Source organism: Heterodontus francisci, chromosome 25 (genome assembly GCF_036365525.1).
Source record: "Heterodontus francisci isolate sHetFra1 chromosome 25, sHetFra1.hap1, whole genome shotgun sequence".
Taxonomy (NCBI): Eukaryota; Metazoa; Chordata; class Chondrichthyes; order Heterodontiformes; family Heterodontidae; genus Heterodontus; species Heterodontus francisci.
The window spans coordinates 35,485,269-35,508,238 of NC_090395.1; the positions used below are offsets into that span (position 1 = coordinate 35,485,269).

At 44.1% G+C, this 22,970-nt stretch overlaps 1 protein-coding gene across 6 annotated transcripts in view; it reads left to right on the forward strand.

Moving 5' to 3' along the window:
• Window positions 1-22,970, forward strand: part of LOC137383819 (ankyrin repeat and SAM domain-containing protein 1A-like) — a 549,597-nt gene that overhangs the window by 281,123 nt on the left and 245,504 nt on the right. For all 6 annotated transcript variants that reach the window (XM_068057078.1, XM_068057083.1, XM_068057082.1 and 3 more), the window contains 2 exons: window positions 10,531-10,613; window positions 11,416-11,539. In XM_068057078.1, the coding sequence (XP_067913179.1) occupies window positions 10,531-10,613; window positions 11,416-11,539 (207 nt within the window). The remainder of the gene's footprint in view (window positions 1-10,530; window positions 10,614-11,415; window positions 11,540-22,970) is intronic.

The following is a 22,970-nucleotide window of genomic DNA, read 5'->3' on the forward strand; positions in this document are numbered from 1 at the left end:
GGTAAACAGTAGGGAGGGAGTTGCCCTGGGAGTCCTCAACATCGACTCTGGACCCCATGAAGTCTCATGGCATCAGGTCAAACATGGACAAGGAAACCTCCTGCTGGTTACCACCTACCGCCCTCCCTCAGCTGATGAGTCAGTACTCCTCCATGTTGAACACCACTTGGAAGAAGCACTGAGGGTGGCAAGGGCACAGAATGTACTCTGTGTGGGGGACTTCAATGTCCATCACCAAGAGTGGCTTGGTAGCACCACTGCTGACCGAGCTGGCCGAGTCCTAAAGGACATATCTGCTAGACTGGGTATGCGGCAGGTGGTGAGGGAATCAACAAGAGGAGAAAACATACTGGACCTCATCCTCACCAATCTGCCTGCCGCAGATGCATCTTTCCATGACATTATTGATCGGAGTGATCACCGCACAGTCGTTGTAGAGATGAAGTCCCACCTTCACATTGAAGATACCCTCCATTGTGTTGTGTGGCACTACCACCATGTTAAATGGGATGTGGAGCAGCAGCAGAATTGTACTCAACCTCAATCTGTAACCTCATGGCCCGGCATATCCTCCACTCTACCATTACCATCAAGCCAGGAGACCAACCCTGGCTCAATGAAGAGTGCAGGAGAGCATGCCAAGAGCAGCACCAGACATACATCAAAATGAGGTGTCAACCTGGTGAAGCTACAACACAGGACTATCTGCGTGCCAAACTGCGTAAGCAGCATGCGATAGACAGAGCTAAGCGATCCCATAACCAACGGATCAGATCTAAGCACTGCAGTCCTGCCACATCCAGCCATGAATGGTGGTGGACAATTAAACAACTAACTGGAGGAGGTGGCTCCGCAAATATTTCCATCCTGAATGATGGGGGAGCCCAACACATCAGTGCGAAAGATAAGGCTGAAGCATTTGCAACAATCTTCAGCCAGAAGTGCCGAGTTGATGATCCATCTTGGCCTCCTCCTGAAGTCCCCAGCATCACAAATGCCAGACTTCAGCCAATTCGATTCACTCCACGCGATATCAAGAAACAACTAAAGGCACTGGATACTGCAAAGGCTATGGGCCCTGACAATATTCCGGCAATAGTACTGAAGACCTGTGCTCCAGAACTTGCTGCACCCGTTGCCAAGCTGTTCCAGTACAGCTACAACACTGGCATCTACCCTGCAATGTGGAAAATTGCCCAGGTATGTCCTGTACACAAAAAGCAGGACTAGTCCAACCCAGCCAATTACCACCCCATCAGCCTACTCTCAATCATCAGTAAAGTGATGGAAGGTATCATCAACAGTGTCATCAAGCGGCCCTTGCTTAGCAATAACCTGTTCAGTGACGCTCAGTTTGGGTTCTGCCAGGGCCACTCAACTCCTGACCTTATTACAGCCTTGGCTCAAATATGGACAAAAGAGCTGAACTCAAGAGGTGAGGTGAGAGTGACTGCCCTTGACATCAAGGCAGCATTTGACCGAGTATGTCATCAAGGAGCCCTAGCAAAACTGAGGTCAATGGGAATCAGGGGGAAACCCTCCGCTGGTTGGAGTCATACCTAGCGCAAAGGAAGATGGTTGTGGTTGTTGGAGGTCAAACATCTGAGCTCCAGGACATCACTGCAGGAGTTCCTCAGGATAGTGTCCTAGGCCCAACCATCTTCAGCTGCTTCATCGATGACCTTCCTTCAATCATAAGGTCAGAAGTGGGGATGTTCGCTGATGATTGCACAATGTTCACACCATTCGTGACTCCTCAGATACTGAAGCAGTCCATGTCCACATGCAACAAGACTTGGACAATATCCAGGCTTGGGCTGATAAGTGGTAAGTAACATTTGTGCCACACAAGTGCCAGGCGATGACCATCTCCAACAAGAGAGAATCTAGCCATCTCCCCTTGACATTTAATGGCATGACCATCGCTGAATCCCCCACTATCAACATCCTAGGGGCTACCATTGACCAGAAACTGAACTGGACTAGCCATATAAATATCGTGGCTACAAGAGCAGGTCAGAGGCTAGGAATCCTGCGGCGAGTAACTCACCTTCTGACTCCCCAAAGCCTGTCCACCATCTACAAGGCACAAGTCAGGAGTGTGTTGGAATGCTCGCCACTTGGCTGGATGGGTGCAGCTCCAACAACACTCAAGAAGCTCGACACCATCCAGAACAAAGCAGCCCGCTTGATTGGCACCCCATCTACAAACATTCGCTCCCTCCACCACCGATGCACAGTGGCAGCAGTGTGTACTATCTACAAGATGCACTGCAGCAATGCACCAAGGCTCCTTAGCACCTTCCAAACCCGTGACCTCTACCAACTAGAAGGACAAGGGCAGCAAATACATGGGAACACCACCACCTGCAAGTTCCCCTCCAAGTCACACACCATCCTGACTTGGAACTATATCGCCGTTCCTTCACTGTCACTGGGTCAAAATCCTGGAACTCCCTTCCTAACAGCACTGTGGATGTACCTACCCCACATGGACTGCAGCGTCAATAAGGCAGCTCACCACCACCTTCTCAAGGGCAATTAGGGATGGGTAATAAATGCTGGCCTGGCCAGCGACGCCCACATCCCATGAATGAAAAAAAAAGTCATGACTTGCCTTAGTATTTCCAGAACTTCTCTCCAGGTGTCCCTACGGACCCGCTGAAACATCAGCTCATCAGTACCAGCAGAGACCCACAAAACAATTGCAGTCAAATCGGTATACTTAACCAATTCCATCTTTTCCATGACATTCTCTCCTTCCCATGCCATCTCTTTCATGCCATACCCATTATATTTTTTTCTCCATCTCCTATCATTCCTGTCCCATCCCACCCCTTCTTCCTATGCCATTCCATTCCATCCCTTGCATACCATTCCATTTCTCCGTTCAATACTTCCCATGCATTTTCCTCTCCCATTCCTCCCGTGTCGTTGAACTCCCCTCCACAATCCTTCCAGCCAGGGCAACTTTGTTGGCCTCCCCTTACCCTCCACTTCTGCACTGCCCCGCTGCCGCCGCCAGCAACCTTTGGCAGCTGTGCATGCTTCACGCTTTCCAATTGACACCACATCAGAGCAGCTACACTTTAAAGCAGCAACCACTAACTACAGCTCACAGAAAAATAAGACACATTTTTGAGGGAAATGCCAAAGAGTATGTGGACAGACACAGCTTCGAGCCCTGCCCTTCACACTTTCTGATCTCTCTGCCTGCATTCATCAGAAGAAATTAAAATGTTTCCCATCTGTGAGCTAGAAGGGGGCAGTGAGAGGGGAAAATCAGATGGGAAATTTTGTTATGTTCAGTCGACATGATAATTCAGTAAAATGTTACAATATCTAATTAGCCAACTGTAATCCCACAGGTGCAGAATTTCACTTGATCAATATCCGACCAATCAAAACAGTCTGGACAGACGAAAACTGAGTATTGTTATTGTACAAGATTTCCAAACTTGAAATCCTCTACCTAGTTATAAGTAGGCCTCCATTCATCGAAATATAGATTTTATAAAGTTACTTGGCGCTGTGAGGAAAGATGCTCCATATGTTGTTCTACTGCCTAGTTAAACTTTAGTATCAAGTTAAACTTTGACATGATCCAGAGAGCCGTAAAGAACCCTTCCTAATGTAATATCCTTTACCACTTGAATTCTCCTGTCTTCACTGTGGGTGTACTAAAGAAAAACTTGCACTTATAATAACACCTTTCATGACTTCAAGGCGTCCCAAAGTGCTTTACAGCCAATGAAGTACTTTTGAAGTGTTGACACTATTGTAATGCAGGAAATGCAGCAGCCAATTTGTGTACAATAAGCTTCCACAAAAAACAATGTGATAATGTCCGGTTAATCTGTTTTGCTTTCGTGATATTGGAAAAAGCACGCTATTGAGATGAGGTACAACTGCTAACCAACAAATTGGTTTATTTTTGCAGCAAATACACAAGTAAACTGGATACAGTTTACATGGTTGTATTATTCATTTTGCTATGCTTCTCATCTCATGAAAAAATAACATACGAGTAGGTGGGCAAGTATTGCGGATGCTGGAAATCTGAAAGACAGAAATGCTGGAAATACTCAGCAGGTCTGGCAGCATCTGTGGAGAAAGAAACAGAGTTAAAGGTTCAGGTCAATGACATTTCATCAGAACTGAGGGCAATTAAGTCAACAAAATGGCATTGTGTCTGGAGTCACGTAGGATCGACTGGGAAGAAACATAGAAAAATAGGAGCAGGAATAGGCCATTCGGCCCTTCGTGCCTGCTCCACCATTCAATACGATCATGGCTGATCATCTTCACTCAGTAACCTGTTCTCCCCATATCTCTTGATCCCATTAGCCCTAAGTACGATATCTAACTCTTTCTTGAATATATTTAATGATTTGGCCTCAACTGCTTTCCGTGGTGGAGAATTCCACAGGTTCACCACTCTCTGGGTCAAGAAATCTCTCCTCATCTCAGTCCTTAATGGCTTACCCCTTATCTTTTGACTGTGACCCCTGGTCCTGGGCTCCCCCGGGAATCTCCTTCCTGCATCTAGGCTGTCCAGTCCTATTAGAATTTTGTAAATTTCTATGAGATCCCCTCTCATTCTTCTAAACTCGAGTGAATACAAGCCTAATCGACCCAATCTCTCTTCATATGTCAGTCCTGCCATCCCAGGAATCCGTCTGGTGAACTTTCGCTGCACTCCCTCCATAGCAAGATCGTCCTTCCTTAGATAAGGAGACCAAAACTGCACACAATACTCCAGATGTGGTCTCACCAAGGCCTTGTCTAATTGCAGTAAGACATCCTTGCTCCTGTACTTGAATCCTCTCGCTATGAAGGCCAACATACCATTTGCCTTCTTAACTGCTTGCTGCACCTGCATGCATGGGTAAGGGCAGCAGAATGGCTCACCTAAAGGACATTAGGTAACTAGATGTCAGGTACTTTCATGCTCACCATTACTGAAGACTGGCTTTTTAATTCCATTATTTCATTAACTGAATTTAAATTCCCCAGCTGCCATGCTGGGATGTGAACAGATAGTGATTTTCAGTCTTCAAGTAATGATTCTAAATCCCTTGATTGTTTATAATGTAATTTAATCTGTGTTTTCTGGCAATTTGGTATAGAAAACTAATATAAGCAGCTACTTATCATTGCTGAAATTACCTGATTGAGTTTGTTTCTTGTAGAGTAATTCATTATCATACAAATAAGTTTCTTAAAATAGATGAATCCTCACAACCATTGGTGGCAAAATCGATTAAATTATTAGCCTTCTATAGTTCTTTAAATTAAATAAACCGTCCCTTGGGGTTAACCATAGAATTTAGAATGAAACAGCACAGAAGGTGGGCATTCAACCAATTGTTCCTGTGCTGGCTTTTTGAAAAGGGTATCCAATTAGTCCTCCTCCCTGGCATTGACACCATAGCACTGTAAATTTTTCCTTCAAGTATTGCTGCTTTTTGAAAGTTACAATTAAATATGTTTCCAATACCATTTGAGGCAGTGCATTCCAGATCACAAACATACATTGGGTTAAAACAAAAAATTGCCTCTGGTTCTTTTGTTTGCCACCTTAATCTGTGTCCACTGCCAACCGGCCCTTCTGCCACTGGAAGCAGTTCTCCTTATTTACTCTCCCAATTTACCATTTTGAACAGCTCTATCAAATCTCCTCTTAACTTTCTCTAATCTAAGGAGAGCAACCCCAACTTGGGGCGGCGCAGTGGTTAGCACTGCAGCCTCACAGCTCCAGCGACCCGGGTTCAATTCTGGGTACTGCCTGTGTGGAGTTTGCAATTTCTCCCTGTGTCTGCGTGGGTTTTCTCCGGGTGCTCCGGTTTCCTCCCACATGCCAAAAGACTTGCAGGTTGATAGGTAAATTGGCCATTATAAATTGTCACTAGTATAGGTAGGTGGTAGGGAAATATAGGGACAGGGTGGGGATGTTTGGTAGGAATATGGGATAAGTGTAGGATTAGTATAAATGGGTGGTTGATGTTCGGCACAGACTCGGTGGGCCGAAGGGCCTGTTTCAGTGCTGTATCTCTAATCTAATTCTCCAGTCTCTCGACATAACTGAAGTTCCCTGATCTCTGTTACCATTTTGGTATTTTCTTTCTGCACTCTCTCTAAGGCCTTGATATCCTTCCTGGAGTTTGGCGCCCAGAATTGAACACTCCAGCTGAGGCCCAACCAGTGTTTTGTAAAGGTTTAGAGAACTTCTGTGATTTTTGTACTCTATTCCTCTACTAATAAAGCCAAGGATCCCATAGGCTTTTTAAATGGTCTTCTCAACTTGTTTTGCTAACTTCAAAGATTTGTGTACATATACCCCCAGTTCACTCTATTTCTTCACCTCCTTGAAAATTATACCATTTAGTTTATATCTTCTCATTCTTTCTACCAAAAGTAACCATTTCACACTTCTCTGTTAATTTTCATCTGCCATGCAGCTGCCCATTTCACCAGTTTGTCCATGTGTTCCTGAAGTCTGTCACTAGTTCCTCAGTGTTTACTGCTTTGGGTTTTGTGTCAACTGCACACTTTGAAATTATGCCCTGTCTACCTAAGTTCAGGTTATTAATATATGTCAAAAAGGGCAGTGATCCCAATAGAGACCACTGGGTAACATCACTGTATACTTGCCTCCAGCCTGAAAAACAGCCATACTTCACTACTCTCTGCTTTCTGTCCCTTATCCAATTTTCTATCCATGCTGCTACTCTTTGTTTGATCCCATGGGCTTTTATTTTGCTTACTACTATGTGATAATTTGGACTTTCAAAAGGCATTTAACAATTTCAACTGCTCTATCCTCATCAACTGTCTCCGTTAGTTCATCAAAAAACTCAATCAAGTTAGTCCAACTCGATTTGCCTAACTTTCATTAATTAGTCAATATTTTTTCAAGTGCCAATTAATTTATCCCAGAGTATTGTCTCGAAAGGTTTCCCCACCACTGATATTAGGCTGACTGGCCTGTAGTTCAGGGTGGCGCAGTGGTTAACACCGCAGCCTCACAGCTCTAGCGATCCGGGTTCAGTTCTGGGTACTGCCTGTGCAGAGTTTGCAAGTTCTCCCTGTGACCATGTGGGTTTCCACCGGGTGCTCTCTTTTCCTCCCACAGCCAAAGACTTGCAGGTTGATAGGTAAATTGGCCATTGTAAATTGCCCCTAGTGTAGGTAGGTGGTAGGAGAATGGTGGGGATGTGGTAGGGAATATGGGACTAATGTAGGATTAGTATAAAATGGGTGATTGTTGGTCGGCACGGTGGACCGAAGGGCCTGTTTCAGTGCTGTATCTCTAAATAAAAAAATAAATAGTTGTCAGGTTTATCCCTCTCTCCTTTTTTTGAACAATGATGTATCATTTGCAGTTTTCTGGCAACACGTCCATATCTAAGGAAGATTGACTAGAGCCTCCGCAATTTCCACCCTTCCCTCAGTAACATAGTACGCCTCTCATCCGGACTGGGTGTCTTTCTTTTTAACTTTGAGCACTGCTACACACTTAAATACCTCCTCTTTATCTATTTTGGTCCCATTCAATCTTGTTAGGACCTCCTTTACAGCTACAGTGACAGCATCCTCTTCTCTAGTGAAGACAGATGCAAAGTACTCAGCCATGCCAACTGTCCCACTGCCACCACAAGATCATCTCCTTTCTGGCCCCTAATTTGCCTCACCCTTCCTTTGACTACTCTTTTACTAGTAATATATGTTTATAAAAATCTTTTGGGTTCCCTTTTATGTTGGCCGCTAATCTATTCTCATACATGCTCTTTGCTTCTCTTCCCTTTCTTTTTGATGTCCTCTGTACATTCTGTATTCATTTTGGATCTCTACTGTATTATCAATCTTACATTTGTCATGATCCTTTTTCTGTTTCATTTTCATCTTTATCTTTAGTCATCCAGCTAGCTCAAGCTTTGGATGCACTTCCTCCTCCTTGTGGGAATGGGTTTAGTCTGTCTCCAAATTATCTGCTTGTTCAGTTACTGTTTTGCCTACCTATTTTTGATTCCAACTACCTGGGCCAGATCCACTGAAATTAGCCCTCCTCCAGTTAAGTATTTTTACACTTGATTGTTCATTATTGTATTCCATATCATCAGGTTTATAATAGATATGATCACTGTTTTCCAAATGGTCCCTGACTGAAACATATTTCACTTGCCCCACTTCATTTCTCAGAATTTCCAGCACTGCTGGACACATATAAAATGCCAAAGACTTGCAGGTTGATAGGTTAATTGGCCATTATAAATTTCCCCTAGTATAGGTAGGTGGTAGGGAAATATAGGGACAGGTGGGGATGTGGTAGGAATATGGGATTAGTGTAGGATTAGTATAAATGGGTGGTTGATGGTCGGCACAGACTCGGTGGGCCGAAGGGCCTGTTTCAGTGCTGTATCTCTTAAAAAAAAATGTCTAGAAGGGGTTACTCAAATGTGATGGCCTGGTGCAATGTCTGATTGTTCTTTTGCCCATTTTCACTTTTTTTATTTATTTCGAGATACAGCACTGAAACAGTGTTTCAACCACCCAATTATACTAATCCTACACTAATCCCATATTCCTACCTGTCCCTATGTTCCCCTACCACCTACCTATACTAGGGGCAATTTATAATGGCCAATTTACCTATCAACCTGCAAGTCTTTGGTGGTGGGAAGAAACCGGAGCACCCGGCGAAAACCCACGCAGACACAGGGAGAACTTGCAAACTCCACACAGGCAGTACCCAGAATTGAACCCGGGTCACTGGAGCTGTGAGGCTGTGGTGCTAACCACTGCGCCGCCCTTGTGGTGAAGAGCAAAACTTCAGGCCATCAATATAAGATTGTCACCGAGAAATCAGATAGGGAATTCAGAAGAAATTTCTTTACACAGGAAATGGTGAGAATGTGGAACTTGATGCCACAGGGAGTAGTTGAGACAAATAGTGTAGATACATGTAAGAGGAAGCTAGATAAGTATATGAGGGAGAAAGGAATACAGGATTATGCTGATAGACTTAGATGGGGAAGGCTGGGAGGAAGCTCGAGTGGAACCTGGTGTAGACTGCTTGGGCTGAATGGCTTGTTTCTGTAGTGTATATTTTATGTAATTAGGCCAGTGCGTGAGCTCCACTGATGGATGTTTTTAATGCATTAAACTGTTCTCACGTTTCACAAAATTTTGGTTTCAAAATTTTTTTCCCAGTGGGATTCATGCTAACTATCTTCCCCTCCACTTCCATCTTTAAAAATCTTCTGAGAACCCATCTTTTTGACCAATCTTTTGGTCATCTCTCCTGACTCTCATGCTATTGCACAGCGAGCAGTTCTTTGTGCATTCTCCCAACTCCTTATGAACCATTTTGGGGGATGCTTTCTATGCTAAAGGCATACAATTGCTAGATAAAGTGTAGCTCGGTATCACACAGGACAGTACATTTATCAACGGGGCATTTGGGTGGTTGGGGATGCACATCACCTATTTGAAACTGGGTGATATTAGTATCTGGTGACTTCAGCAATCCATTTCTGTTAAAGTACAGAAATAAGCCAGGCAAAGTGCGGAACCTCAGTGTCTAATAGAGGAATCTGGGATAAGCTCCTACAACTACCTAAAGAAACAAGATGGGTTGATGACTTTAAATAAAAAATGTTAGTTTTTCAATTCTCATCTTGAGGTGACTGATCTCTTGGCAGTATCCACATGTGGCTTGAAGTATTGTAATTCTTTGCTTAACATCTGCTTCCTTGCTGTTTTTAATATTAACATATCTATAACTATATAGTATATTGCATAAGTTATTTATAAAGTCTAAGAACATAAGATATAGGAAGAGGAGTAGGCCATATGGCTTATTTATTGCATGGCACAGCAGGCTCAGATTATGGCTAATCTCCCACCTCAACTCCACTTTCCTGTCCAATCCCCATATCCCTTGATTTCCTTAGCGTTCAAAATCTATTGATCTCAGTCTTGAATATATTCAAATGTCTGAGCATCTATATCCCTCTGGGCTAGAGAATTTCAGAGTCACAACTCTCCAAGTGAACAAATTTCTCCTCATCTCAATCCTAAATGACCGACAGCTTATCCTGAGACGATAACCTATAGTCCTAAACTCTTCAGCCAGTGACTCCAGAGAATATAGGTCCATTCTACTCAGCTGCTTCTTATAGGATAACTCTCTTATCCCAGGAATCAATCTTGTGAATCTTTGTTGCACTCCCTCCAAGGCAAGTACATTCTTCTTTGGGTAAGGAGACCAAAACTGTACACTGCATTCTAGGTGTATTCTACATTTGACTGTGGCCAATAATACAGATATCACTCAGAATTCGTAATTGTGTTTGGACTTGAGTTTTATTGATGAATTGGCCTGTTTGAGCTGCTATGTTGGGGGAGGGGCTTAAAGCAACAGCAAAAAAAACTGTCTGGGAAGAAAGCACAATGCATTTCCACAATGCTCAAGGATATTTCCTGGCAGTATTAATACAATAAAAGAGAAACTTCTGTCTGATTCAGTTCTTACAGATGAGAAGGCTGTTCCTGGTTCTGTATCCTCTGAAGTGACAACCAAACCTGGTCGGAACCTCACCTCATCTCAGGTTAGTGGAAAGGAGTAGAATGGCATTTGAAAGAGCTGCTGCGACACATTATAATTGGATTTATTTTTCAAAGCAAATTTTTGTAACTCTTTTGGAAAGTATGGTAATCTACTGTCGCCTGACTGTAGTACAGTAGGTCAAATCAACATACAATTAATATGCATCATTGAGAGCCAGTTACAAATGAAAACTCAATTGCTGAATCTACTTTGTAAAAGTTAATCTAGTTAAAATTAAACATGTTTGTACCTTTTTTGCAACAAAACCACACTTATGTGCAGGTTGCTTTGAAATGTGACAAAATTTCCATAGGTCTTTCTGACTTGTTACTTTTTGGATAACTTTTTCTGATCACTTTCTTGGATACGTTATCTGTACTTGAATGTCTTATCTCTTTTTAAAAAAAAGTACACTTGTTACAGTATTTAAGCAAATTATATTGTCATTATTTTTGTGTCTTTATAAGGTTAATTTTTCCTTCGCTAGTTCTTCCTGGGTCATACACCTTCTGTGGTTGAGAAGAAAAATCAAGCAGCTTACTTCAACATCGCTGTTGATTTTTGATAGCCTACCAGAAAGTTCATGAATGTAGCTTAGAAGAGCCATGTCACCTCCCAAACCAGAAGCTGAGCAACTATGCAGCACCTTTCCATTGTATTGCAGCTGAGTTGAAGAGCTCGGGAAAATGGTGGAATCTGACCTGTGCTCTACTGTGACATGCATGTCTTGTTGGCTTATTGTGTATACACGCAACTATGCTACTGAGAATAGGGAAAAAAAACATTTTTTTTTTTCTCTGCAGGGTACAGCTATGCCTGCACTTAATGCCATTCATTCAGTCAAGAGTCAAGATGCCAATTTGCCACCTAGCAGTAAACCAAACCTTGCACTCAACCTTAAATCTCCATCTATTATTGTTACCCCAGGTACGTTGATGGCTTATGCACTATTGAAAGATGAGGCAATTTAATGATCTGAAGTGCAGCATTGTTATTAAAGCATAATGATGAGTGTGAAATTTCCATATTATGTCTATTTAAATTGTAAAAAATCTCAAAGTGCAATTCTAGATTACTCCCTTCCAACCTTGAATTATGTCGTCCTCTTGAGCTATATATAATGGAACGCTGCATTAATGGTCACATTTTATTAGGTGCAGTACTTATGATGGAACATTGAGATGATGAATTTAAAAGGATTGCATAAGAATGTTGCCACAGCATTAGAGTGTTGGTTTATGCATAATTTGTCCTGTAATGTGCTAGTACTAATAAGCGTGGTTATACTGCACACTGCAGTGTCTGTGCCGGAAGCAAATAATAGCTATGAAAGTTGTATGATTAACTGATAATTATCACTAAATATGAGGTGTAGAACCATATGAAGTCCAGCAGTATTCTACAATACTTGCAAAATAATAGCACCCAACTTTATGTAGTTACAGTGCATTTTCTCCTTCCACAGAAGTGTGTACTGAAACAAGTGTGCTGCCTTGACAGCTTAGTGACTTTGTCCAATGAGTAGCTGAGCCACACAGATCAAGAAGGTCGCCAAGGTTAGGGTTCCCAATATTCTCGCTTTTGGTCAGTGTCTAATGGAATGGAGAATGGTCTCCCAAGTGCTGCTGCTGGAGACTCGGCAGAAATAATCCCTGTATGCATGGTTCTTGCATGCATAGTATCCTGACTGTCACAGCTTGCAGCCAGTCTGTGATGTCTAGGCCTGCTGGTCAGCCTGCTATTTGTAACGTACTGCTTCCTTACCTGCTATGAAGATGGTGGCATCAAGGACAATGAAAATTGCCTGAAAACACTTGAAAGAGCTGCACAAACTGAGGAATGGATAGAGATGCCCAAACTGGCTAAGGGAGAGCGAGTACAAGCAATAAGCTGGGGAGAGCAACATAAACTGGTGGAGGGAGAAGACAACAAATCTGAGGGAGAGTGCGAGCAACACAAACTTGGTGGCGGGAGAGACCGGGGAAAGCAGCACAAACTGAGGAAGGAGAACTAGAGCAACACAAAGTAAGGGAGGCAGAGCGAGAGCAGCGTGAGTTGCATGAGGCAGAAAGAGAGCAGCGCCGGCTGCGGGGAGGCAGAGCGAGGAAAGCAGCGCTGGCTGTGGGGAGGCAGAGCGAGAGCAGTGCGGGCTGCCGAGAGGCAGGGAAAGAGAAAGCACAAGCTGGGAGGGAGAGAGAAAGCAACACAAAGCCCAGGTGGTCGGGAGAGAGTGTGAGAGTACAGCTTGAATTTATTCAGCACCTTTATCATAGTGAAACAACTCAAGACAGTTCACAGGAGTAATTATTAAACAAGATTTCGCACTGAGCTACATGAGATGTTAGGACAGGTAGGTTTACAGCAGCTTAAATAAGGATAGAGAGGAAGGTAAGTGGGAGGAATTCCAGGGCTTGGGGCCTGGGTAGCTGAAGGCATGCCTGTCAATGAAAGAGCAAAAAAATCAGGGATGGGCAACAGGCCAGAGATCTCAAGAGGATTTGGGGGCTGGAGGAGGTTACAGAGATGGGGAGGGATTTGAAAACAAGGATAACAACTTTTAAATTTAGATGTTTCCAGACCGGGAGTCAATTTAGGTCAGCAAGCAGGGGGATGGTGGGTGAACAGGACTTCATGTGAATTAGGATACCGGTAGCAGAGTTTTGGATGAGCTCAAGAGGGTAATAATACAAATTGAGGAGGAAATGAGAGGGAAACAAACTGGGGAGGGAGAGATCCTGTTGGCCTGTGAATTGCGCTTTGTATAATGTGCTTTTTTTTTTAACAGGAGTCAGGCAACTGTGGTGTTGCTCTTTGAGGTCTGTGTTCGATAAAGGGAGGGACAGTGCTGCTTTTTGCTCTCTTTGCCTCCCTAAATCTCCATGATGACGTCATTTTGGCAAATGGCTACTACTACCACACAGCTCCAGACCTCATTACAGCCTTGGTCCAAATGTGGACAAAAGAGCTGAATTCCAGAGTTGAGGTGAAAGTGACTGCCCTTAACTTTAAGACAGCATTTGACTGAGTTTTGCACCAAAGAGACCTAGCAAAATTGAAGTCAATGGGAGTCGGGGGGGGAAACTCTCCACTGGTTGGAGTCATACCTAGCACAAAGGAAGATGCTTGAGGTTGTTGGAGGCCAATCATCTCAGCCCAGGACATTGCTGCAAGAGTTCCTCAGGGCATTGTTCTAAGCCCAACCATCTTCAACTGTTTCATCAGTAACCTTCACTCCAACATAAGGTCAGAAGTGGGGATGTTTGCTGATGATTGCTTAGTGTGCAGTTTAATTTGCAACTTCTCAGACAATGAAACAATCTGTGCCCACATGCAGCAAGACCTTAACAACATTCAGGTTTGGGCTGATGTGGTAAGTAACATTTGTGCCACACAAATGTGTTACTACCGAGGTGAGAAGAGTGTTCTAGTCCCACTTCTCCACAGGTCACAACATATATTAAAATTTTCCCACTTATTGATATGGTCAATCATATACTCTGTTTTTCCCAGAATAAAACACACCAACCAGGTTTCTTTAATAAACAAAAAAATTGTCAGTTTATTTCAAAACAAGTCTTATCCAGTAATGGAGCAAAGCATAAACACAGATTGAAGTACAACAGTTCCCTTTTTACCTTAGCCCCTCTCTTTCTCACATATACACACACACACATACACCAGTTAGCCGTAAAAGTAAAAGGGAATTTTGCTTGAGCTCGGTTACAAAAAAACAGACTAAAAAACCACTTAGGCTGAAAACTTGCTCATTCTTGAAGAGAAAAAGAGAAGATATGGAAAGATGTCCTTTGTTATAGTTTGGCGTTCCAAATGCATATAGACAGCTCTCACTGGGATCTTCCTAGAACAGTTCTTTCCAGGCAATGTTGAAGATCAGTTTGTGTGGGCTTTCCAAGAAATGCACCAACAGAGGCTTCAGAGAGGCCTTACAGCAGAAATGCAGCAACAAAGGTTTCAGTTCCCAAACATTCGATTCAAATTTAGGAGGAAAGAGGGGACTAACACACTGGACACACAGGCTTTCTTTCAAAGGGAGAGAAAGAGATGAGCTGGGTTTTCTTGGCAAGCAAAAACCAACTGTCTTTTTAAACAATTCAAAGTCAAACCAAAAACATTCCAGAAGTCCAGCCTCCTGATCTCTATAAATCTTGACCTGTCACTTCTCTGTAAACATCATCTTCAAGTCAGAACAACAAGCTGCCTGCTGGTATTTTATCTGAAATTAGGTGCCTTCCAGTAAGGGCTTGTTTACAAGCCAAGTCCAGGAACTTTCTGGTGACTTCTTAAAAAACCCCCACAAAGTTCAGCATCTCTTCAAACTTCCAGATGTCCATAATTCAACTTTGTCCTTAAAAATCATATTTCACAAAAAAAAGAAGCACTCTTGTAACAAGTGCTAGGTAATGACTATCTCTAACGAGGGAATCTAGGCATCTCCTCATGATGTTCAAAGGCATTACCACTGATGAATCCCCTGCCATTAACATCGTGGGGGTCACCATTGACCAGGAACTGAACTGGACCAGAAACTGGACCACAGTATATAAATGCTATGGCTACAGGAGCAGGTCCAAGGCTGGGTATCACGCAATGAGTAACTCGCCTCTTTTTTTACTTGTTCATGGGATGTGGGCATCGCTGGCTACGCCAGCATTTATTGCCCATCCCTTATTGCCCATGAGAAGATGGTGGTGAGCTGCCGCCTTGAACCGCTGAAGTCCATGTGGGGTAGCTACACCCACAGTGCTGTTATGAAGAGAGTTCCAGGATTTTGACACAACGACAGTGAAGGAACGGTGATATTGTTCCAAGTCAGGATGGTGCGTGGCTTAGAGGGGCATTTGCAGGTGGTGGTGTTCCCATGCATTTGCTGCCCTTGACCTTCTAGGTGGTAGAGGTCGTGGGTTTGGAAGGTGCTGTCTAAGGAGCCTTGGTGCATTGCTGCAGTGCATTTTGTAGATAGTACACACTGTTGCCACTGTGCGACGGTGGTGGAGGGATTGAATGTTTGTGGATTGGGTGCCAATCAAACAGGCTGCTTTGTCCTGGATGTTGAACTTCTTGAGTGTTGTTGGAGCTGTACCCATCCAGGCAAGTGGAGAGTATTCACACTCCTGACTTGTGCCTTTTACATGGTGGACAGGCTTTGGGGAGTCAGGAGATGAGTTGCTCGCCACAGAATTCCTAGCATCTGACCTTCTCTTGTAGCTATGGTATTTATATGGCTGGACCAGTTCAGTTTCTGCTCAATGGTAACCCCCAGGGTGTTGATAGTGGGGGATTCAATGATCGTAATGCCATTGAGTGTCAAGGGGAGATGGTTAGATTCTCTCTTGTTGGAGATGGTCATTGCCTGGCACTTGTGTGGTGCAAATGTTACTTGCCACTTATCAGCCCAAGCCTGGATATTGTTCAGGTCTTGCTGCATTTCTACACGGTATCTGTTTCAGTATTTGAGGAGTTGTGAATGGTGCTGAACATTGTGCAATCATCAGCAAGCATCCCCACTTTTGACCTTATGATTGAAGGAAGGTCATTGATGAATCAGCTGAAGATGGTTGAGCCTAGGACACTACCCTAAGGAACTCCTGCAATGATGTCCTGGAGCTGAGATGATTGACCTCCAACAACGAATACCATCTTCCTTTGCGCTAGGTAGGACTCCAACCAGTGGAGACTTTTCCCCGATTCCCATTGACTCCAGTTTTGCTAGGGCACTTTGATGCCATACTCGGTCAAATGCTGCCCTGATGTCCAGGGCAGTCACTCTCGCCTCTTGAGTTCAGGTCTTTTGTCCATGTTTGAACCAAGGCTGTAATGAGGTCAGGAGTTGATTGGCCCTGGCGGAACACAAACTGAGCGTCACTGAGCAGGTTATTGCTAAGCAAGTGCCGGTTGATAGCACTGTCGACGACACCTTCCATCACTTTACTGATGATTGAGAGTAGACTGATGGGGTGGTAATTGGGGCGGGGTTGGGCTTGTCCTGCTTTTTGTGTACAGGACAGACCTGGGCAATTTTCCACATTGCCGGGTAGATGTCAGTGTTGTAGCTGTACTGGAACAGCTTGGCTACGGGCGCGGCAAGTTCTGGAGCACAGGTCTTCAGTACTATTGCCGGAATATTGTCAGGGCCCAAAGCCTTTGCAGTATCCAGTGCCTTCAGTCATTTCTTGATATCACGTAGAATGAATCAAATTAGCTGAAGACTGGCATCTGTGATGCTGGGGACTTCTGGAGGAGGCCAAGATGGATCATCAACTTGGCACTTCTGGCTGAAGATTGTTGCAAATGCTTCAGCCTTATCTTTTGCACTGATGTGCTGGGCTCCTCCATCATTGAAGATGGGGATATTTGTGAAGCCACCTTCTCCAGTTAGTTGTTTAATTGTCCACCACCATTCACGACTGTATGTGGCAGGACTGCAGTGTTTAGATCTGATCTGTTGGTTATGGGATCGCTTAGCTCTGTCTATCGCATGCTGCTTACGCAGTTTGGCACACAAGTAGTCCTGGGTTGTCTTCCCAAAGCCTGTCCACCATCTATAAAGTACCAGTCAGGAGTGTGTTGCAATACACTCCACTTGTCTGGATGACTGCAGCTCTGACAACATGGAAGATGCTCAACACCATCCAGGACAAAGCAACCTGCTTGTCGTTCCTTCAACCACCTTAAACATTCACTTCCTCCACCAATGATGCATGGTGATAGCAGTGTGTACTATCTACAAGATGCACTGCAGCAACTTGGCAAGGCTCCTTTGACAACAACTTCCAAACCCACAACCTCTACCACCTAAAAGAACAAGGGCAGCAGATGCATGGGAACACCACCATCTGCAAGTTACCCTCCAAGTCATGCACCACCTGACTTGAAAATATATCACCGTTTCTTCACTGGTGCTGGGTCAAAATCCTGGAACTTCCTCCCTAACAGCACTGTGGGTGAACGGCAGTGGTTCAAGAAGGTGGCTCACCACCACCTTCTCAAGGGCCTTGCTAGCGACATTCATATCCCAAGAACGAATTGAAAAGAACACTGATCTAGTCATTGCACTGTAACCTCAAAGGTTTCAAAATCTTAACACTGACAAGATTCTTTGTAGCAGTTTTACATTTTTGCTTCGATTAATTTTGCTGCTGTTGCTATCCTCTCCAGTGCGGTGGGGTCGGGGTCAAATAAGTGTAATGTGTGTCGGAGATGGTGGGAAGGGGTGAACTTTAAACTTTGTGCAGTCTGCTGGGGGGGAGGTCAGATTTAACAGGCAAGACTTTTGATAGCCTCACGCTACTCAGGGGTACGATCACCTATGTGCAGAACATGGGGGTGGACACCTGTCTCATCAGCTTGGACTAGGAGAAGGCTTTTGACAGGATATTGCATGATGGAGGTGCTCTCCAAAATGGGGTTTGGGGAGGGAATCCGCAATTGGATCAAACTGCTCTACACAAAAATCAGTTGTGCAGTCCCAATGAATGGGTGGGAATCAGAAAGTTTCCCGATCAAATTGGGAGTCAGGCAGGACTGTCCTCTCTCCCCTGTCTTGTTTGTTTGCTGAGTCCATTTGGAAGGATGCGGGCATAAGAGGCGTCTTCTGCTCGGATCGGCTGTCCATTCGCAGGCTGAATAGCATCTGCGGCCAGTTCGAGCTGGCCTCAGGAGCCAAAGTAAATCGCGGCAAGAGCGAGGCCATGTTCTTTGGGAAATGGGTCGACCGATCCTTTGTCCTGTTCACCATCAGGTCAGATTACCTGAAGGTGCTGGGGATATGGTTCAGAAGGGCCGGGGCGTGCGCAGAAACCTGGAAGGAGGGAGTAGTCATGGTACGCCATCAACTAGGCATGTGGGAGCAGCATTCTCTTTCCATTGTGGAGAAGAACCTGGTCATCAGGCGTGAGGTGCTCACATTGTTGCTGTACGTGGTGCAGGTCTGGCCCATATCCCACTCCTGCGCCGTGGTGGTGACCCGAGCCATTTTCTGCTTTATCTGGAGATCCAAAATGGACCGGGTCTGGAGGGACACGATGTTCAAACCTCTAGATAAAGGCGGAAAAAACGTACCCAACGTCACTCTCATCCTGATGACCACCTTCGTGTGCAAGTGCATCAAGCTGTGCATAGAGCCCCAGTACGCTAAAACCAAGCGTCACTACGTGCTGAGGTTCTATCTGTCCCCAGTGTTGCGAAGGATGGCTCTGGCCACATTGTCCCGGAACACTCCATCCACTTGGACCGTGCCGTACCACCTAACATCCGTGAAAAAGTTTGTGCAGAAAAACACATTTGACCACCAGTCCATCAGGTAGTGGTCTGAACGGAATGTCCTCAAGGCCCAATGGGATAAGGAGATTGTGGAGATCCTGTCAGATGGTTCCCCAAGCAGACTGCCAAAGTCTTTTGGCAGAATTCCTCATCAGAGCTTCCAAACAAGCACCAAGACTTAGCTTGGCTGGTGGTGAGAAGGGCCTTCCCCGTCAGATTCTTCCTGCATGCCCAGAATCTCACCGCCTCCGCACGCTGCCCTCGAGGTGGTTGTGGTGGGGAGGAGACTGTTGCCCATCTCCTTCTGGAATGTGCCTTTGCAAAGCAGGTGTGGAGGAGATGCAGTGGTTTTTGTCGAGGTTCATCCCAAGCTGCTCTGTAACACAGGAGTCTGTGCTCTACAGGCTGTTCCCAGGGACGCACCGAGATAAACATCAACTGCTGCTGGACGACCATAAACTCGGTGAAAGATGCTCTTTGGTCTGCCCGAAATTTGCTGGTCTTTCAGTGCAAAGAGTTCTCCACGACCATGTATTGCAGACTGGCACATTCAAAGGTCCAGGACTACGTGCTGAGGGACGCACTAAAGCTTGGGGCAGCGGCCGCAAAGGCTCAATGGGGGAAGGCCACTGTGTAAGTTCCTCCCACCATAGTGAACCAAGGGTCTGGAACCCATGAAAAACCCCTCGGGCTGTATGCACCAAAATATGGTTTTGCTGTGCAATGCAAATTTAACTTGCATGTAAGGGGGAACAGAAGGGTTGTGAGGCAACTCGCGTTCTATATTGCAGGAAACTGATTTCTTTTACAGTATCTGGAATGTCAACTTGGAACTGTTTTGAACTTTTTGTAATGTATGTTTTATAGATTTTTATGAACAAAGTATATTTTTGGGGGAGAAAGTGTTTTGGTGGGGGAAAAGGCAAATTGTTAATGTGATTGTTATTGGGGGGTGGGAAAGGGGCATTAGAAATTTATATAACTTTTTGAGGGGTGTAGCTTTAAAAATTTAAATCTGCCAGCATGATTGGCTGCACTTCAAAAATGGCGCCAGCGCCTGTGCACAGGCAGCTGCGCCATTGCTGGTGATAGACAGCCTGCCCCCTTCATGTGATTGGGAAGGAGGTGGGGGTGGGGGTGGGCCGCCCTGGCTATTTAAATGAGCCGCCGCATGGGAGATTGCGGCTGCTCTTTGGCGTGCGTGCAGGCCACCATTTTTTAAGCTCACCGCTGAGATCGGTGGCGGGCTCTTGAAATCCATGTTTTGAAGTTTGTCGATGCTGCCATTAACTTGCATGTATCTTATTCACATACAGAAAGATCTTAGTGTTCTGATTTAAGTTTTGCCCAACAATGAAATAGTGGTATAAAAGCAAGAAATGCTAGAAATAATCAGCAGGTCTGGCAGCATCTGTGGAGAGAGAAGCAGAGTTAACGTTTCAGGTCAGTGACCCTTCTTCAGAACTCTGTTCTGTTCTGAAGAAGGGTCACTGACCTGAAACGTTAACTCTTCTTCTCTCTCCACAGATGCTGCCAGACCTGCTGGGTATTTCCAGCATTTCTTGTTTTTATTTCAGATTTCCAGCATCTGCAGTATTCTGCTTTTATTTTAGTGAACTAGTGGTACTAAGCATAGCCCTTTCCAAACCTTGTAAATTTGAGACAACAAACCAATGAGTAAGGAATAGAAATACAAATTGAATTGTGTTGCTTTCACTTTGTGCACTAAGTTATTGCATATAGTTAGGCACGTCGGTGATACAAAGTAGTTTGAGCACTCCCAACAATACAGAAAGCCCTTTCTTCCACCCTGAAATAAAGTCCAACACTGCCATTTCAAATGTCCTTGTCAAGCTACACTCGCCTCATGTACCCAGCTGATCTATTGCAAGTTCTTTTTTTTTAGATTAGAGATACAGCACTGAAACAGGCCCTTCGGCCCACCGAGTCTGTGCCGAACATCAACCACCCATTTATACTAATCCCATATTCCTACCAAACATCCCCACCTGTCCCTATATTTCCCTACCTATACTAGTGACAATTTATAATGGCCAATTTACCTATCAACCTGCAAGTCTTTTGGCTTGTGGGAGGAAACCGGAGCACCCGGAGAAAACTCACGCAGACACAGGGAGAACTTGCAAACTCCACACAGGCAGTACCCGGAATCGAACCCGGGTCCCTGGAGCTGTGAGGCTGCGGTGCTAACCACTGCGCCACTGTGCCGCCCCCTTCATCAGCATGCCTTCATTGCAAGATTCATTGCATCTTCAAATCCCTTGATGCCTTTGTTCTACCTTGCCTCTGCAGTATTCTTGAGCCATATGTTTCTGTATGCACTTTCATCTCTTTAAGGAGAAATATTAGCATTATGAGACAGGTCTGGTAAGACTGTGATCATAAAACAGATAACCTTGAGGAGTAAGGGAGCCAATTCAGTTTCCTCATGGCCCAAATGGAGATCACTACTGCAATTGCTTTATGGACCTTACAAACCAAGTTGTTTCATCTACATGCTATTGGAGAAACTAGCATTTCCAACTTCCTGGGTGAACTAAAATATGAAATAATGTCACCTCAAAGGATAGCTTTGGCATTCTCTCACAATAGGGTAATTAAAACATCAGGATTGTAGTTTGCCTAAGGAAAGCAGACTAAAACAAAAATTAAAATATAAATCATTATTTCAGATCAACAACTTCTTGGTTAAAAAAAAAAATCCTTTCTTGTCTGGATTGCCTTAAGTTTAGCTCTAAGGGACAGTTCCTGCTACTGGCCACAGATGGTACTGTACAGTTTGGAGCAAATACAGTTAGGCAGAAGACTAATTTCGTCTTGATGAATGAAGCATTGTGTAGTGTCTTATTTTGGACATTAATGGCAGACAAAAATACAGATTTAGTCTTTGTATTGCTCTGTTGCTCAACTATGCTTATGACCTTTAAAAGAATTTTTTCTGCTGCATCGCAATTGTTGGCAGAGGCTTCAGCATTCCACTTGCAGCTTGCTTATTCTGTTGAAGGTTGGTTGTACTATAAATCATCTTGTAGAGCAAGCAAGCAGTGACAGTTGGAACTCCATGTATTGACCTGAGAAATATCACAGCCAACCTTCAAGAAGCAATGTATCTCTTAAGCAGTTCTAGTCAGCATTCACATTCGGCTGAAAATCTCAAAGTGCTATTGCTGGATAATAAATAGGCTGCACCAGAATTGAAGGCATTGTTGCAGTGAACTTGTTTTCCAGTGTTACACCCAGCATTCATTGAAATCAAATTTTGGAATCAAATGCTAAGTGATGTAAGCTTTAGATTTGTCTTCAACATCTTATTTCCTGGAATGGCCACGAATACCTCAGCTGAAAACTCAGAGGTGCCCACAAAATAACACCAAATCCACTATATGCTCTTATGTTATCAGAACTTTTCCTTCGGCAATTTTCCATTGCCCCTGCATTTCCTCCAGGATGAAAGCTAGGTTTGACAAGCTAGCCCCTTTAAATGCAGATTGATTCTGAAACATTCAGGGCTTTCATTCTAACTCCTGTGACTAGTCAGAATTCTACTACAGTGCTGCATAGAGAATGAAGAGCATCTCTAAATGTACTTTTAATGCCAGAATTAGTTTGGTCATGGGTCAGTCTGAATTGTTATGGACAGGTGTTAAATGGTGTGGGTGGCTTCCACTTTTCACCTCCCAACTGACCACAGTTATGCTTTGTTAAAAATGATGCGTTAGTCCCTGAGTGTTTTTATGATCAAATAAACAGACAAATTACAGGTTTTCTCGTAGGCTTAAACAAAAAGGAAGGTAACTATTTAAAATAATTCCCGAAATGGTTGCAACCTTCACCCACTCACGCATTCACACGCACATGCATACACAAGAATAGATGGATAGAGAGAAAAGGGCCAGATGCAATTAAAGTTCAAGGTGATGTAAGAGTTCGTGGTTTACATAATACTGTTGAATCTTCTCGGGAGGAAAGTTTTTTTTAAAGGTGCAGGCCTGAACATTTGCAGTCTTGAACTTGCTGAGGTATTGTAGAGTTTTAGTGGTTAAAACTCAGTCCAAGA